Here is a 17,493-nt window from a genome sequence, read left to right on the forward strand (position 1 = left end):
GTTGGGCACGAGCAGTGTTCATACCTGTGTAGCAGCAAGCATCCTAGCATACCCAGGGTGGCTGCCAAAAGAGGTTCTTGGATCTGCTTTTCTTTTTTTTTTTCCTTTTGGAGGGCAATTGGGGTTAAGTAACTTGCCCAAGGTTACATGGCTAGTTTTTGTGTTAAGTGTCTGAGGCCGGAACTGAACTCGGGTCCTCCTGACTCCGGGGCCAGCCCTTTACTCACTGCACCACCTAGCTGCCCTGTTAGATCTGCTTTTCTAAAGGAAAGCAATTCAAAATGGGTTAACAATCTTGCTTTAATGAAACATATGTCACTTACCTAGTTCAGGGGGAAAAGGTCAGCATGCCAAACTTCAGAGAATACAGAGGTTACAAGCAGACAAAAAATGCAGAGAAACAAAATTAGCAGACAGGCTTCCAACTATTTGACCATTACACCCATACCTAGTCAGTTACCAGAGAGGGAAGCACCAACATCTGGGTTTTCAAAGCCAGGGGGCTCAATGGCTGCCCAGAGTCTCCTCTGGTCAAATCACACAGCTCTTCTGAAAGTGAGCCCCAAAGGAAAACCTCACATCAGGGTATGTGTAGCCTTCTCCTGGCTCAGAGAATGTCACAACCCTCTTGACTCACTGCCCAATCACAGAAGTATCTAGGTGTGGGTGTTCCTGAAAAACAAGCCTCCTGCCACAGGCTCCAGGTGACCACATTCAGCCTGTTATGGGGCAGAGTATATTTTCTTAAATTTAAGATCTTAAGTTCCCATTCCTATAACAACCTGTTGCTTGGGTTTTGTTTTCCTTTTTCTTTTTTTCAAAGTGGGGGAAAGAATTGAGGTGAAGGGAAGAGGGCTGGTGATAACATTGCAGGGAAAAAGGATAATTAAATTTAAAAAATTAACTGAAGTAGAAGAATATGCACAAAAGAGAACAGAAGGGAGTTCAGAAAGAATTACATACAAGTAAGGTAGCTTTGAGAATAACACGCTGAAATCATTATATACTTTTCCAAAAGCAAATTATATGTAACAGAGACTTGAGGTTTTGTACACAATCATCTTTTTCTGTTCTGCTTTGTATATGGATTTCTCTTTTTTTGTTAAAAATTAGTTAAATGTCAAAAAAAGATTTTTTTAAAAGGTTAAATGACTCAGCTGGCTGATTTGTTAATGAGTAACAGTAACATTTGTTAATGAATAGAGGCTCAGAAACTACAGTAGTAAGAATATCTGTCCACAGAACTCAGATTTGCAGCAGCTTTTCCCTCTAGGGAGCCACAATCTGTTATCAGGGGTAGTTTGGTGAAGTGAGCCCCCAGAAGAAAAGTGTAGAGGCAGGGAGGAGTGGCCAGCTGATAAAATATACAATTTATTAACAAGCCAAATAATAAAGACACAGATGATTATTTAAAGTCTTTTTATTGTACAAAATATCCCAATTACCTCAAACCAGTAGTACACTGGTAACTATTTAACAACCAGCTCTTTGAGGAAAAGAAAAATGTTCCCACAACATATGTCTAAGTTTAATCTGCATCATTAACATTTTGGATTCACTTTATTAAGTCTAGTAATCAATCAACCAATAAACATTTATTACACAATTACTCTGTCCCAAGCACTGGGCTAAATGCTAAAAAGATACCAAAAAAAAAAAAAAAAAGGCAAAAGACAGTCCCTGCCCTCAGGGAGCTTAAAATCTATAAAGGGGACTCACCATTAATTAAAAAAGAAATTTACCATCAATACAATAATAAACTAAGCCCTGATTTATAACATTTGCTGATTTTTGAGGTGACTCACACTGAAAATTTAATCACTAGCAATCTTGTTTGAGCTTGGCCCAGCTCACCCCTGCTTCAAAATGTGTCTGTAGCGACAGGAAATTTTCTTTAACTTGTCTGAAAACAGTGCCACACCAGCCTCTCTTAAAATGGCTATTAAAGTCTCTTCTCAAAAATTTTCCTAAAATAAAAATGAAAACTCCATAGGAAGAGATTTCTCAATCTCTTTTCTCTCTGCCTTCGCCAGGAAAATAATCTCAATACATATACTCAAAACTGGCCCTGCTTTCAAGCATCTCCCAGTGTAATGGGATGGGGAGAAAGTACATGGAAGTAACTATATAGAAACAAGACATATACAGGACAAATTACATGTGATCACAGAAAGCATTACCAATAATGGGGGAAGGGAACTACTTCACATAAAAGGTGAGATTTTAGCGGGATTAAAGAAAGTCAGGGAAACCAGGAGGCAGATGAGGAGGGATAGAATTCCAGGAAGGGTAGACAGCTGGAGAAAATACCTCCAGTAGGGAGAGGGAGGCCAGTGGGTCTTTGTTCTCATATATTTGTATCCATTTCCTATTATTTTGAATATCTGTCCTTTTATCTAAGAAATCCTCTGCAAATAGTCCCCCAAAAGATCGAGGAGGTCAGGTCACTACCCTTAAGTGTCCTCCTTGGAAAGTAAGGTAGGGAGAGACCTTTCAGGTCATGAAGGGCTTTTGAAAACAAGAGGATTTTCTGTATTTGGTCTTGCCCATGTAATGGGACTTTATTGATTCTACACTTTAGAACTGGGAAGGCCATGGAGTCTAATCTCTTAAATGAGGAGACTGAGGCAGAGAGAGGTTAAGTGACTAGCCCAGGTCACTGCCAAAGTCGGAGTCAGTATTTGAACTTGACTCTTCTTCACTCCAAGTCCCCACCCCTGTACATCATCTGGCTGCCTTTCAAGCACACTGGTGGTTCAGTGGATTCCTCTGCCCAGGGTCATGGGGATGAGGGGCATTGGGGCAAAGCCCCTCTAACTGTCAGTGCTTGGGAGAGCTGAGCAGAGTCTCTTCTGGGTGCTCTGGTGCCTTTGGGACGGGAAGTGCATTTGGACATTTTGTATCCATTCTCCAGGGAAGGCTACCTCTCCTCCTCCACATCGATGCTGCAACAATACAAAGGCATTTTAAAGGAAAGCACGATTGGAGGGCCAAGAGAATGGGGAAGATGGAGCCAGCGTGACACGGTTTCTTCACTATTCTATGTTAAGGTCTTTTATTTTGGACGGAATCCACCTGCCAAAAAAAAAGAAAAAGAAAACCCCCCCCCACCAGGCACGTCTAAAGCCTGGACTAATGGCAAAAGATGAAAATTTCAGAGAAATAATATTTGAGGCAGACTGGGTTAATTAATCGGATCTGTAAACAATGATAACATTTTTTAAGCTTCTTTTTGCCTCTTTCCCCTCAAGCCCGAGAGTTTAAAAGCACAGTGACTGGCACATCCATGGGGCTTAATAAATGCTCGTTAATTTAAAAATAAACCACAATTACTAGTGAAAGTGGCGTTACTGACAAGGATAGTACGCACCCCCCCCCCACTGGGGGAGAACAATGGCCAGAGCCCGAGGGAAACACGTGACATCCAGGGAACAAAAGGAGGGGATGGGAGGACACCCCCTTTACCTGGCACCGGGACCTACGCCCCCATACCCGGGCTAAGGGCTTCAGCTAGAAACGAAAGCCCCGCGGGGAAGGCTTTCTTAGCCTGAGTCAGTGACCCGTCCTCCCAGGCCATTCGAGCACACGGAGTTAGAGTGGGGCTAAACCACGAAGGTGAACCGCACAGGGGGTGCGTGCAGTCTTCCCTAAACCAAGGGTTGGGGTCAAAGAGGGAGGGCCCCACCCCACGTGGGGGGCGGGGGCGTGTCCCTCCTCCTAGACAAAGGGTGGGGGCATAGAGGGAGAGGAAGGGGAGCATCCGGGAAGCCGCGGGTGGTCTCCAGCTCGGCTCTCTCGGGAGGGGGACCCTCCCCCATCACCCCGGGCGGGCGGGGCCAGGCCTCGGGGGCGGAGAGAAGGCTCCGGGCGGGGCCCCAGCGGCAGCTCCTCCCCCGCCCCGCCCCCGAGGGGGGCCGGGCCGCCAGCTCCTCGGCGCTCTCGCTCGCCCGGGGCTGGGCTGGGCTGGGCTGGGCTGGTCGGGCCGGCTTAGGGCGGCCGTGATGGCTGAGCCTCCGGTTGCGGCTCCGATTCCGGCTCCGGCTCCTGGCCAGGCGGCGGCGGCGACGGCGACGGCGGCGCGGCCCGAGGGCGCCGGGGAGCCCCAGCAGTCCCCGGCCGGCAGCAGCCCCGAGCCCGGCTCGCCCGAGCCCGCGCCCTTCTTCCTGCTATACCCTGGCGATGGCGGCGCGGGCCCGGGGGCGCGGCCCCTCCACCAGCCGCCCGTGCAGCCGCAGCCCCCGCCGTGGGGCTGGAGGACGCCGCCGTCCCCGGGTTCGCCGCTGCCCTTCCTGCTGCTGAGCTCCCCGGCGCCCGGCGGCTCCAAGCCCCGTGAGTATGAGACGGGAGGGGGGCGGGAGAAGAGGGGGCTCCCCCACGTGCCGCCGATAGACCCCAACCCCACCCCTTCCTGGCTGAGGACTGGGTCCACCCTCCTCCGGACCACCCCCCCCCCCCCCCCCCCCCCCCCCCCCCCGGCGGAGGCGTCGGCCCGCCCCCCCCCGGGGCCCCCCCCCCCCCCCCCCCGGCACCCCTTCCTAGGTGGGGCTGGAGCCACCCCACCCCTTATACACGCCCCGCTCCCCTCACCCCCTGGAGTAGGCTGAGGCCAGCCCCCTTCCCAGCGGGGCCGGGGCCACCCCGCCCCCCGCACCCCTTCCCAGCCGGGCCAGAGCCATTCAGCACCCTTTCCAGGGATCCGGGGCCACCCCGCACCCCTCCCAGCCGGAGCCACCTGGCCACCCCACACCCCCGCACCCCTTCCCAGCCAGGGCCACCCCGAACCCCTTCCCAGCCGGGCCGGGACTACCCCGCACTCCACACTCCTTCCCAGCCGGGCCACCCCACCCCACCCCCGCACCCCTTCCCAGTGGGGCTAGGGCTCCATCTACACCCCTCAGGGGTCCTTGAAGCCCGCACGAGGGGCGGACAGCCCCGGTTAGTGCGTCCTTCCGAGGGGAGGAGCGGGGAGAAGCAGGGCTGCCCCGGTCGGGCTTCTCCCAACTCCGCCCCTTGCTTCCAAGTTTGCATTCTCCCCAAGTCATCCCTGCTGCCCGGTCTGGTTATGTCCATCCGCATAAGAGTTCCCTGCTCCAGCCGCCTTCGTAAAAACAAGGGGCGTCCGTGCCCCGATCGAAGAGCGAGTACATCAGTACGCTGAGTGGTGGTCAGGAGGGGAGGCTAAGACCCCGCTAGAGGGAGGTTGAGGTTAGCCCGGGGCTTGGCTCCAGTGAGTGTGGCCTAGTGGGTCTGAGAGCTGCCCTGGGAGCCAGGAGCAGAAGGGGCCCCTTGGTGCTCCCGGGCAGACAGTGGCCGGAGAGGCCGGCCGGTCCTGGGGGGAGGGGGGGTTGGAGGACCCGGGTTCCAGCCACACCTCTGACCTTTATCCTGACCCTGGGCGCTCTCAGTGGGCTCCGCTGCTTGCTCCAAGGCTTCTCTGAGGGTGCTGGTCTGCTGGCTGCCCCTTTATCGGGAAGTTCTCTCTCTCAGTGAAATCACAAGTCCGTCCTCCTAAACATTTGCTTCCAGGGAAATTTAAAAAGAGATTCCCAAGTCTCCCTCCTCAGTGCCTGCAAAAGCTCTGAGATCCACAAACACTTCTTGTGTCCAAGGGCATGGAAATACAAACAGTTGAAATTCCAACTATGTGTGTGTGGCGTTAACCTGAAAATTGAAGAGGAAGCAGTTTTTGTCTTTGGCATTCATTGTATTGCTAAACTGGGTGCTTGCTGAGGGCCTTCTCCGTGCACAACAGACCTTGGATACTCCCCTGGGTGTGGGCAGTTGAACCCCAGAGAGTGGAATTGACTGGAAGCCCCCAATCCCTGTGAATAAACCAGGGCTCTGAGGGAGGCTCCCAGGGACCACCCCCCCCCCCCTTGAGACGGACCTAGTTTGATCTTTGTCTAGGTCATAATTCCAGGCAGTAGATCTTTATCCTTGCCAACTGCGTAGTACCGGAGTGGTTCCCAGAGCTCTCCAGCTTGCCAAACAGAGTGATATAATAGGCTAAACAAGGAAAGGGCCCCTCACACTGAAACATGGATTCTTCTGCTTGGCATCTCCCACAATCTGTCTTAAACCTACCTTTCGAACCAGATTTCCATTACTCCCTTTTCACCCTATCCCAGCACACTGTCTCCGACCTCCTACCCCCATCTATTCACACACAAGCTGGCCCCCTTCTTCCTTTAAACCTCAGGTACCATGGAACAGCTTTCCCCGATCCCGAGAAAATAGTTTCTCTCTCTCTCTCTCTCTCCTCTCTGTTTCTCTGTCCCTCCCTTATCTTTCTTTCTCTGTCTCTCCCTTCTTTCTCTCTCCTTCCCTCCCTCTCTCTCTCCCTTTTTTTCTCTCTTCCACTCTCTCTCTCCCCTCCCCCCTCACCTCAGGTTACCTCTGTTCACACTTATACCATGCTCATGTTTCATCTCCCCATTGGAATATAAGCTCCTTGAAGGACAGAGACTATCATTTGAATCCTAGCACCTAGCAGTGCCCATACTTAATAATTACTGAATTAATTATTTAGTCACTCCTTCGGGTCCAACTCTTCCTCCACCCAAGGGCCATACTACTGTAAGCTTTTCTTGGCAAATATACTGGAGTGATTTATTTCCTTTTCCAGTGATCAAGGCAAACAGAGGTTATGACTTCCCCAGGGTCACCCAGCTAGTAAGTGTCTTAGGCTGGATTTGAGCTCAGATCTTCCTGGCTCCAGGCCTAGTGCCCTATCCACTGCCCCTATTATTGATGAATAGCTCTTGTTAAATGGGAGCCAAGCCCTGTCCTGGCTGCTGGCCTCCTGCAGACTCTCCGAGGTCACTGCAGGTGCCTGATGGGATGATCCACAACAGTCTGACTGTTCTATTCTGGGTAACCCAAGCCTCTTAAGGCCAGGAGTGAGCATAGAATAAGGAAGGGGCCTAGAAAAAAGGACCACCTGGGTGGAAGGCGTGCATGTCTTGAGGCGTGGCTGTAAGACAGCATTCTCCCACTGTGCCCTGGGGACCCCATTTCAGGGGCAGCTGATCCAGGTCAAACTTTTTATAATCTGCATCTTAGTTTCTAGTGGGATAAATGTTGGTCAGTACAAGTCACATAAACAGAAGCTTTTGGGGGAAGGGGCCTCTCAGTTTGAAGAGTGTAAAGGGGACCTTAGACACAAAAGTTTTGGGACTACTGCTATAAGGAATAAAATTAGACATTTTTTCCCATAAAAGGCAAAAGTTGAAATTGTACCAATATCTCCTCAGTCAGCACACTTTTTTTGGGGGGTGGGGCAAGGCAGTATTAAGTGACTTGGTCAGGGTCACACAGCTAGTAAGTACTGTATCAAGTGTCTGAGCCAGAACAAGCATCTATTAAATGTGTATTTTGGACTAGGCGCAGAGAGAGGCTCTCGGGATACAAATGGCAGAAAACCTAGCCCCTGTCCACTAGGACCCCCCTCTCTAGTAAGAGAGACAGCATGCCACACGTTGACTCTCCCAATCGGTACAGTTTAAGTGACTGGTAATTTGGAAAGAAGGCTCAGGGTTGGGGGGTGAGAACGGCCTGTTGTCAAAGGTGGGATTTGAGGCAGATTTGACCTGGTAGAATGAGCTGGGTAGGGCATGGAAGCTGGCACCAAGGCTGAGCTGGGGATGTGAGTAGGAGTATAGGGGCAGCCTCAAAGGTACTGGGGAAGTTTGGAAGAAGGGAGAGCTTTGGGGGAAAGACGGTGTTTTGGACATGTTGAGTTTGTGGTACCTCCAGGAAGGCCTGCTGGTTATATGCAGAAGGCAGCTGATTTGAGAACGGCCTCAGCTAAGAGATTGGGGCTGAAGATGTAGAGCTGGGTTATATCTGCATAGAGATGAGGACTGAATTCATGGAAACTGATGAGAGATCACGGGAGAGGTGGTTTAGAGAAGGGGGCCCAGTTTGTGGGTATGGTCCAGCTTTCCATCTGTCTGTCCTCTTCAAATGGCCTTTGTTGGTCTCCTTTACTGGACCATCATCCAGGCAAAGGACATGGGTGACATCCCAGAGGGGCCCCAAGATTTGACCCTTTTGGCCTAGGATTCCAGGGCTCATACAGCCTGGACTTAATCCTGGGCTCTGACTCCAAAGGGTCAGCTTCTTTCTTTTCTCTTGCCCTACCACCCCCATCTGGAATTTTCCATGAAAAATCTCTCAAATAAAAGTTTCTGCCTTGCTTTCTGTCTTTGTTTCTCCAAACCTAGGAAATGAGGGTCTCCAATTTCCACATTACCACTCGGTGTTCCATTTGAGATCTCTATTGAGATTTGAGGTCTCTATTATCATACCCACCCCTGAAAATGTCTAAGGCCTAATCAAAGCTGCCCATTAGACTCCTTCCCGTCTCCAGCAAAGGTAATACATTGGGACGGGGTGGGGGGCTGCCCAACAGAGACTTCCCATTCCCTTTGGAGTTGGCATTGCCAGAACAACTTCCAACAGGAACAGGTTTGGGGTGTGCTGGCTTCCTTGCCCCCAGCATTAGGTTTTCAGCACGACCCTCTAATAAATCTTTCCCTAAGAATCATGCTGTTGTGGAAATCTCTGTATAGGAAACAGAATTCTTAATCTCTCCAGAACTCTCTTAATTCTCAGGCACCCTGATCTCTGAGCTCTGCTCAGCGAAAGCCAGAAACTCCCTTCTCTGGTTTTCCTGGTCCTGCTCTTCCTTGTGGCTATCATAAGTTCCTGGGTGGGTAGGGCAGCCCTACCTCCCATTGCCCTCCCTTTCCTTGCCAGGCTCTGAGCTCAAAGGCTTGCCCCCACAAGCCCTGGAACAGTCTGGCCTTGCAGACTAGGGAAAGGGCAGCCCTTCCTGCAGGAACCTGACACCCCTTCAAGCACCCTCCCCCCAGTTACCAGGCCTCTTGGAAGCAACTGCAGCCTTTGAGAACCAAATTCACGTATTCTTCCTGCATGCCAGGGCAGCGCTTGATTGGGCCTTTCAAACATTGCTTGCCCCATTTGTTGCCAGTGAAATCTCCTTATTAGGGCAACTGGAGCCAACCAGTAGGTCAAGTTTCCTAGTGCTAGGCCCAGGAGGGACAGTGAAAGGGAAAAGGACGGGGTAGGGGGGAAGAAGGGAAATTCAATACTGGACCCTTTCAAGCATGGCCACAGCAGATCGTCAGGGATGAAATCTTGAGTTTCACAAACTTGGGTTGTGTGCCTTTATGATACAGAGGGATCTGAGGGGGCATAGCGATGTGCAGCCCTTGTTAAAGATGGTCATTTTGTGGCATGATGGCTTCCCTTCCTGGGTGGGTTAAATCCATGAATCAGGTAACAGGGCTTTATTAAATGCCTAGGATGGGCCAGGCACGTTGGGCTTTGGGGATACAAAGTGAAAACAGCCACTGTCCCCAAACAGCTTATATACTTTTGACAAATAATATGTACAGATATGAGGGGAGGTTGTCTCAGTGATTTGGGCAGATTTGGAAAGGAGAGGGTGACATTTGCCCAAAACTATTGGAGTCAGGAAAACTCCTCTTCCTGAGTCCAAATCTGGCCTCAGACACTACCAGCTGTGTGACTCTAGGCAAGTCACTTACCCCTGTTTACCTCAGTTTCCTCATCTGTCAAATGAGCTGGAGAAGGAAATGGCAAACCACTCCAATATCTTTGCCAAGAAAACCCCACATGGGGTCACAAAGGGTCTGACACGACTGAAAGGAAGATTAAATCACAACAATTCTAAGCCTTAAGTAAATGGAAGCTTCTGTTGGGCCAAGACTTTCTTTCCTTGTTTTCTCCAGGTCTGCAGGGCTTTGCTCAGGCTGGATATTGAATCCACGTTTGTTTGAATTGAATCGAATTTGGGAATCGAGATTTATTTTGACTTCTTACTGGGGTGGCCTCCTTGTTTTCTAAAGTCTGCTGAGAAAAGTAACCTTGTAATCCTGGGCCAGCTCTTCAGCTTTTTGGGGTCCTGGAACCCTTTGGCAGTCTGGGGAAGCTTATGGACCACTTTTCTGAATAATGGTTTTGAATGGATAAGATAAAATACTTTGGATTAAAATGGGAGCTAATTTAGGTTGCAATACATTTATCAACTTGTTAAAAAAAAAAAACCACCTAGTTTCCCAAGGATCCCAGGTTAACACTCAAATCAATAACAGTTGGAATTTGAGTGAGAGTTACTATGGCATGGTGTATAAATAATTTCATTAAGCTTAAAACTTTTTTTTTTAAAGGAATGACCTCTCTATTAATTTATTTTTCTATTTACTTGCGTACTTGTTTACTTTTTGCCAGTGAAATGTTCTCTGTTCTGTGACATCCCTGACTCTGGCCAATCAGTCCATAAGCATTTACTAAGTGCCTCCTGTATGCCAGGCACTATTTTAAATGCCACCCAGTCATAAAAGTGTAATGCTGAAATAGTTCCATGAAAAATTTGCTTTTTTTGAGTGTAGTAGTTTAGACACCCCTCCCCCCCAAGCATGAGTTTTTCTTCTTTAAATCTTTCCTGATGTTATGTCCAAAGTATAAAATACATAATTTTGGGGGTGGGGTGGGTGGAATGGGGTTTTCTTTTGACTGCAGATGTGATCTGTCTCCCAGGTTACAACTTTGAGAATTGCCTACCTAGTAAATGTCATAATTATTTCAATGTCTGAATGTTGGGGAAGATGGGGCAGTGAATAGCTTTTTAGCCTAGGCCCTGACCAGCCCCAAAGTAGAGAATTTCAGGTATGCTTTTGGAGTAGCTTTATTTTAATTGTTTAGCAGTGCCTAAAATAGCTCAAAGAAATTAATCTTGTATGAGAAGAGCAGAGACGGCATCAATGGTGAACCTTTTGTACTTACTAGAGGTGAAAGGGGAGGTTAGATGATAGCCATCACCTCTGGGGGTATGTTCTTAATGGTTTTAAGGTCCATTAAATATTCAGTCTTTCTAAATCAGTGCTATACTGTTAATTCAAAAGCCTGTGCTCTGCTGGTCTTCAGAGGGGAAAATATGATATCTCAAAAATTTCTGTGGGCTGCTTACCTTTGACTCTTTCAAAAAATTCTTCTATGTTGGGTGACCCAGTGCACCAAAGAAGAAACTTGCATTGGAGTCGATGACCTAGATTCCAACCCAGGTTCTTCTGTGTGACCTTGGACCAGTGTCTGAGCCTGGAGTTTTCATATCTTTAAAATGAGAGGGTGGGACTTCTTCCAGCTCAACATCATGTTAGGCTTTTGTCAGCCAAAATTAGCTCTGAAGTCCGTGAGAGGTCACATCCTTAGGAATAACTTTAACACCCTGAAATTCAACAGTCCCTTCTCCCAATCCTAATTTCTGTAAAGTCATTTTATGAAGATGGGGCTCCTTTGAGGTTCTAGAGACAAGGGGACACCCATGCCACCTGCCTGTTTCTCTCCCCATTCCCCTGCAGTTGACATTTGGAGTGGTACCCACAAATATAGTCAGCTCATCCTGGCTTTTGCCTTGTCCTCAAGTAGCAGAATTAGAACATTCAGAGCTTGAAAGGCCCTTCTACTGACCATCATTTTACTGATGGGGAAGCTGAACTCTAGGAAGGGCATGGCTTACCAAAAGTGTTGGCCTAGGGCTAGTTACATAGCAGAACTGGGACCCAGGTTCCCCCCACCCCCTTCAGTGTTCTTTCCACTTAGAATCACAAAAGTGAGTTTACTTCAGAGGTATCAGACAAGCAGCCACACGTGGCCTGACCCCCATTAATATGTGGTCCCTCCTAGATTTTAAACAAAGAAATCTATGAGCATGTACGGTTTTCTGAGTCATTGTGTGGCCTTCAGGGATCCTTATGGATGTTGGCCCCGGTTTCTATCTGAGTTGTTCTAGTGCAACCACCTCATTTTACAGATAAAGGAAACTGAGATCTAAAGAGGTTAATTAAGTGGTTTATCTATTTACACAGGCACAGGACAGGTCAGATTTGAATCTAGGTCCGGAAAGCCCTTGAAAAAGCCGTTAACAAAAATTGTCAGTATCAGATCGTTCCAGTTCACTCTGAATAGGCAATTCTTGAGTCCTTTCTTTTAATAGTGATTTTTGTATAGGATCCAAGGTGTTTCTGTACCAGGATTGGTTTGCTTTAAATCCATTCTTTTCCTGTATGCTGTTTAAAATTCAGACAAGAAACTCCCAAAGTCCTTACTGTCAATGGAAAAGCATTTGTTTGGGGGGTGAGAGTGGGGGTAGGCACTGACGTATGCTTTTGGAGCAGCATAATTTCTAAAAATCGATCATTTTCTTTCATGGTAACATTAAACATTTTTGTTATTTTGAGCTTAACAGTCATCCGCAAATGTGAGTATTTCCATATATTCAAAGGAACAGACAAAAGAGAATCAAATATGAAACCATACATCTATGGAATAACAATAGATGTATGGCAAGAATTTACACATGTGTGTGCGTTTATATGTAAATATATTTATTTTATATGTTTATAATATATATAACACATATAATGTAATGTAGAATACAAAGAATTCACATTAGATTTTTATATTTATATTACATATACATATATATTTCATATAAGTAAATACATAATGTGGGAGTATATTATATAAAGAAATATATTTCGATCTCTCTCTATATATGTGCTAAACTTAATAGAGATTTGTGGTTTCACATTGGTTTCAGAGCTGCCCTGCTTATCCATGTCTGTGTGCATGTGTTCATAGGCACAAGCTTTTAAAATGCTAAAATGACCCTTTTTTCCCTTTTCCTTCACTGTCTCCTCCCTCCCACGAATAAAAAATCACAGCGCTCTCTTGTAAGAACAGACGAACTCCAGCAAAGACAGTCCACACACTGGGCCACATTCAGAAGCGCATTGCTGTCTCCATCCGCCTCTCTGGTCCTGCCAGGTGGCAGGCAGCGGGCTCCATTATTGCCCCTCTGAAGAAGTGTTTGGTCATTGCGTTGATCAGTACTCTTAAGACATGCTGATTCAATAAGGTGTGTGATTTTCTAGCTCTTGGCCATGTGCTTTGCTCTTTGCAGAGCCGTGATAAACCCGTTCTTTCTCAGTCAGTAGTTATTAAGCGCCTGCTGTGTGTCAGGCCTTGTGCTAAGAGCTGCCCTCAGCCTATTACATTGACACCTTCTCTACACTTAGAGATAGCTGTGAGCTGGTGAGTTGAGGAGATCCTGGGAGGCCTCGTAGTAGTGACAGGATGAATACAAGAGTCAGTCAAGCATTTATCCAGCTCTCACTATGTGCTAGTCACTGTGCAAAGAAGGGGAAAGACCTGGCCCTGCCCTCAGCATCCTAACACACAGACAACATAGAAATCACTGTGAACATGCAGGGCTCATGCAGAATTAGAGTGAAGGTGAGATTTGAGCGAAGGCTTGACTAAAGTTGGAAGTGAGGAGGTCTGAGATCACTCCAGGCCCAGAGGGTGATCCAGCCAGCAACAACGGGGACAGAGTGGATCGAGAGTCAGGTCCTCAGGGATGCCTGCAGTGAGAGGTGCAAGAAGGAGCCGCTGAGCCAGAGTGGAGCGCAAGGAATCACAGTCCTGGAAAGGCAGGAAGGTGCCCATGAGCATGTGTTGGCCAAGCTGCTTCCTATATGTCAGGCAAGGCACCTTGCTAGTAAGCACCAAGAATAGAAAAAAAGCAAAAAAAAATACCCCAAGGAGCTGACATTCTAATGAGGGACACAGGGTGTAAAGAGCTATGTAAATACAAGTTATAACATCACTGGGGCCAGCCAGGGCAAAGGTGTGTGGTAGGTGGGAAATGGAGGGCCATGTGCCAGCATGGATTATGATGTTGAGGGACGGAGCCCCAAGGAAAGTATAGGACCATTGGAAAGGTAAGAAGGGACCAGGCTGTAAAGGCGACAGTATTTTATATTTATTCCTGGAGCCATGTGGCATGGACAGAGGTCAGGAATGACCTCCTACATTTTAAGAAATTAACTTTGACTGATGAGTGCAGAATGACTTTGGAGCAGGGAGAGACCAGGGCAGGGATTCTTTGGCAGTCTGGTGAAGCCTTTTATCAGAAAATTTTTTTTAAATGCATAAAATAATATATGGGATTAAAAAGGAAACTAATTCTATGGAAATGGGATTAGCAGAAAATAATTTTCAAAAGTTCACAGATCCCAAGTTAACCTTTGGACTCAAGGCAGGGAGATGAGTAGACCGTGGGAGCTCTGTGAGTGGAGAGAAGTGAATGTGAATTAACCCTTTGAGTTTAGTGTTTTTTAATTTAGTGCTAAAGTTTAATATTGAGGAAGGAATCAGGGTGATGGGGGTGGGGGGCCACTGGTCTTCTCTAAATTGTGCAATATGCTCATGGGACATACCATGTCAGTTTCCGATACCTATTCTCTGTGGAAGTTGTAGCAACAGAAAGGGGAGTAGGCATATTCTGAAGAGGAAGTGTCTTTTCTAAATTTGAACTGGTTTTCATTTTTGGTTTGACTCAAGTCTCTTGTTATATAACCGGTGACTTTTCACTTGGCAGAGTGAAACCTTCAGGTGGCTAACTCAGCTAGAACTAGTAAAAATGAGGTCAAAATGATAGGTTTGAGTTCCATGGAGATTATGTGGATGAGTGTCTATTTATGTGTGTGTAACATGTGTTATGTGTGTACGTACATGCGTGTAGTGTATGAGCTCCCTATAGATTATATGTGAATGGAATATTCATGTGTGTGCCTATATTGTGTGTATACTATACATGCATACACACATGTAAATAACATACATATACCTATATATACACATAATGTATAGAGTTGGGGGGGGGCTATGATTTCATTGGTTTAGGGGGAACCTCCCAAATGTGGAAATTCCTGCCAATGCATAGACCAGCACCTGGTAAAAAAAAAAAATTTCTCCAATTTACCTGCTTTCTGAGATAACTCCCCCCACCCTCTCCCACCTCTGGCTGTGATTTGCCCTCCTCACTCAGTCAGAATGTGTCAGGGGTAGGACTTGAACCCAGGTTAATTCTCTCTGTGCTTATACAAGGACCCTAATGTTGATCTTCATTTACATGGCTCCATGACCCCTCTCTGCTTCTGGAAGATGGAATGAAAATGTGAGCTCTGTGGCTCTGGGAGGTCGGGGGGTGCCTGGCCCTGCTTACTGGTCATCACCAGTGCTAAACTGGGACACTGTGGTTAGCACACATACAGGAAGCCAGTGGAGTTGTGGGTCAATTCCATGGGAAACCATTGGACTTAGAATTATTTTGTATATTTTGTCTCACATAAATGCATTTATATAGAGTTCTGTGTCTGGGAACACCGTCCTTCATCCCCAAAGCCCCAGATCACAACTGTGGCTCTGGCTTTCTGCTATTCTTTTCTCACTCACCCACTGCAGTTTTCATTCCTGGTGCTGAAAATAACTGGCTTAAAAATAACCTCTTCAGTCTGTTGTAGATGTTGGGAAAACCCAAAAAGTTCTGCAAAAAGCCATGGAAAGTGTACATCTGGCCTCTGCTGAATCAGTCTTGGGTTTTCCCCTAAAAGACCTAGAGTAGAAAGGTTTGGTAAGGGCCATGTTGGAGATATTCTGCCCAGTCAGTCATTAAACATTGATTAGGGGCCTACCGTGTGCCAGGCAAGGGCAGCGAGGTGGTACAGTGGATAGAGGGCCTGGCCTGAAGTCTGGAAGACTCATCTTACTGAGTTAAAATTCAATCTCAGACACTTCCTAGCTGTATGACCCTAGGCAAGTCATTTACCCCTGTTTGCCTCCATTTCCTCATGTCAAATGAGCTGGAGAAGGAAATGGCAAACCTCTGCAGTGTCTTTGCCAAGAAAACCCCAAATGGGGTCACAGAGAGTCAACCATGACTGAAACCACTGAACAGCAGAATGTTCCAGGCACTGTGCTAAATTCTGGGGCCTCAAAGAAAAGCAAACTAGGATCTCCACCCTCAGGGAGCTCACCATCTAAAGGGAGAAGATAAGATTGTAAAAAGCTGAAAAGCTTGTAAGGGGCCTACAACATCAAGGAGTGCAGATAAAGCCTCCTGCCACCTTGTTCCAGCCAATAGTAGAGAAACCACACAGACCTGCTTTTATGTCCTGCTGGAGGCCCCTGTTGGTTCTGGTTTAGAGAAAGCAAGTCCTGTGGGTGGCCCAAGCGCAATCAGCCAGTGCTGATTTCTGGACGGCCTGTAGATGTGAGGGGGCCTGGGTGGGGGTTTATGCCCAGGAGACAAAAGGGATTGAATTCTCCAGTGGGGTAAAGAAGTGACCCTCAGTTACTCTAATCAAGGCTCAAGGTTGCTAGAATTCCTCTGGTGTCAGGGCCCCTATCTTCCTGTCACTTCTCTTTCTTGGGCCTAATAAGGGTTAGCTAACTGGTGTGCATCCCTCCCCTCTGGGGCACCTTAGCTGAGTTCTTATGCTTTGTTAACCCTCTTCACCCTCAGACTGGGCTGGCCATGATCTGCCACTCCCTTCTGCTCAGAATGAATCTAATTCACTGATTTCCAATCTAGTTAATAAATACTCCTTGGCTGGAGGGCTGTTTGCCTTGATCAGAGCAAACCACCACTTCCTGAGGGGCCCCAGTCACGCTCACTCTCTTTCACAGTGGCTGGGACTCATTCTCTGGGCATTTCCCACCTCCTTGCCTTCTCACCCGTGGAGATGGGAGATGGTTCTGCTTATCTTATGCTTTTCCCTCACTGATGAGTCCTTAACCTGCACCCATCTCCACCCTCCCTTCACCCCAGCCTCATCCCCAGTGCCTGGCCACGGTTAAGGGCTGGAGTTAAAATGCTGTTTGCTATTTTAAGACTACTGTGGTTAGTCATCAACCTGGTCTATTTAGGAAGCAGCATTTACTCAAGTAGTGATCATTGAGCCCCTGCTGCAGAGGATTATAGATTAAAGAAAATAAGTAACCAGATTTGAGGTGAAGCTTTTACTGAGGGCAGACTTCTAGGTGAAGGAACACTCCTGCCCTGCAGTGTTGGGGCAGATTGGGGGGGATCAAGTATAATCGAGTGTAAATGGGTTAATTCCAGGAGATGTCTGAGCTTATAGGAGCAAATTACCAGTCCCATGGAGGATGGTGGCATGGTGAAGCCCGATGGGAATAGTAATGAAATCCTACTTTGGAGTTACGTAAGGCTTTACCTAACAGCTCCCCCAAAGTCAGAGTATCTGAATGGGAGGAAATCTGGGCCAGGGAGATGGGTTAGTGATGAGGACTGCATAGAAATAGAGGGTAGATTTGACCTTTCTTTCCTTCCTTCTTTCTCTCTTTTTCTTTCTCCCTCCCTCCCTCCCTCCCTTCCTTCCTTCCTTCCTTCCTTCCTTCCTTCCTTCCTTCCTTCCTTCCCTCAGTTCTGGGCATTGAGCCCAAGCAGGTTTTCTTAAGCTAACTTTCTTGAAGTTGGAGTCACAATACATAGCTTGGTTTTCCCTGTGACAAAAAGGAAAGAGAAAGAGATGAAGGAAGGAAGGAAGGAAGGAAGGAAGGAAGGAAGGAAGGAAGGAA

The 17,493-nt window shown here is 47.6% G+C and overlaps 1 protein-coding gene across 7 annotated transcripts in view; it reads left to right on the plus strand.

Moving 5' to 3' along the window:
* Nucleotides 1-3,986: 3,986 nt before the first annotated feature.
* RUFY3 (RUN and FYVE domain containing 3) overlaps nucleotides 3,987-17,493 on the plus strand; it is a 127,740-nt gene continuing 114,233 nt past the window's right edge. For all 7 annotated transcript variants that reach the window (XR_011168949.1, XM_069091476.1, XM_069091491.1 and 4 more), the window contains exon 1: nucleotides 3,987-4,329. Coding sequence is in view for 6 of the 7 variants with exons in the window: in XM_069091476.1 (XP_068947577.1) it covers nucleotides 4,002-4,329 (328 nt within the window). In the remaining variant the exon portion in view is untranslated. The remainder of the gene's footprint in view (nucleotides 4,330-17,493) is intronic.

The sequence above is a fragment of the Petaurus breviceps genome, unplaced genomic scaffold (assembly GCF_028583685.1).
Source record: "Petaurus breviceps papuanus isolate PSGF00001 unplaced genomic scaffold, PetGlider_PUasm1.0 126, whole genome shotgun sequence".
Taxonomy (NCBI): domain Eukaryota; kingdom Metazoa; phylum Chordata; class Mammalia; order Diprotodontia; family Petauridae; genus Petaurus; species Petaurus breviceps.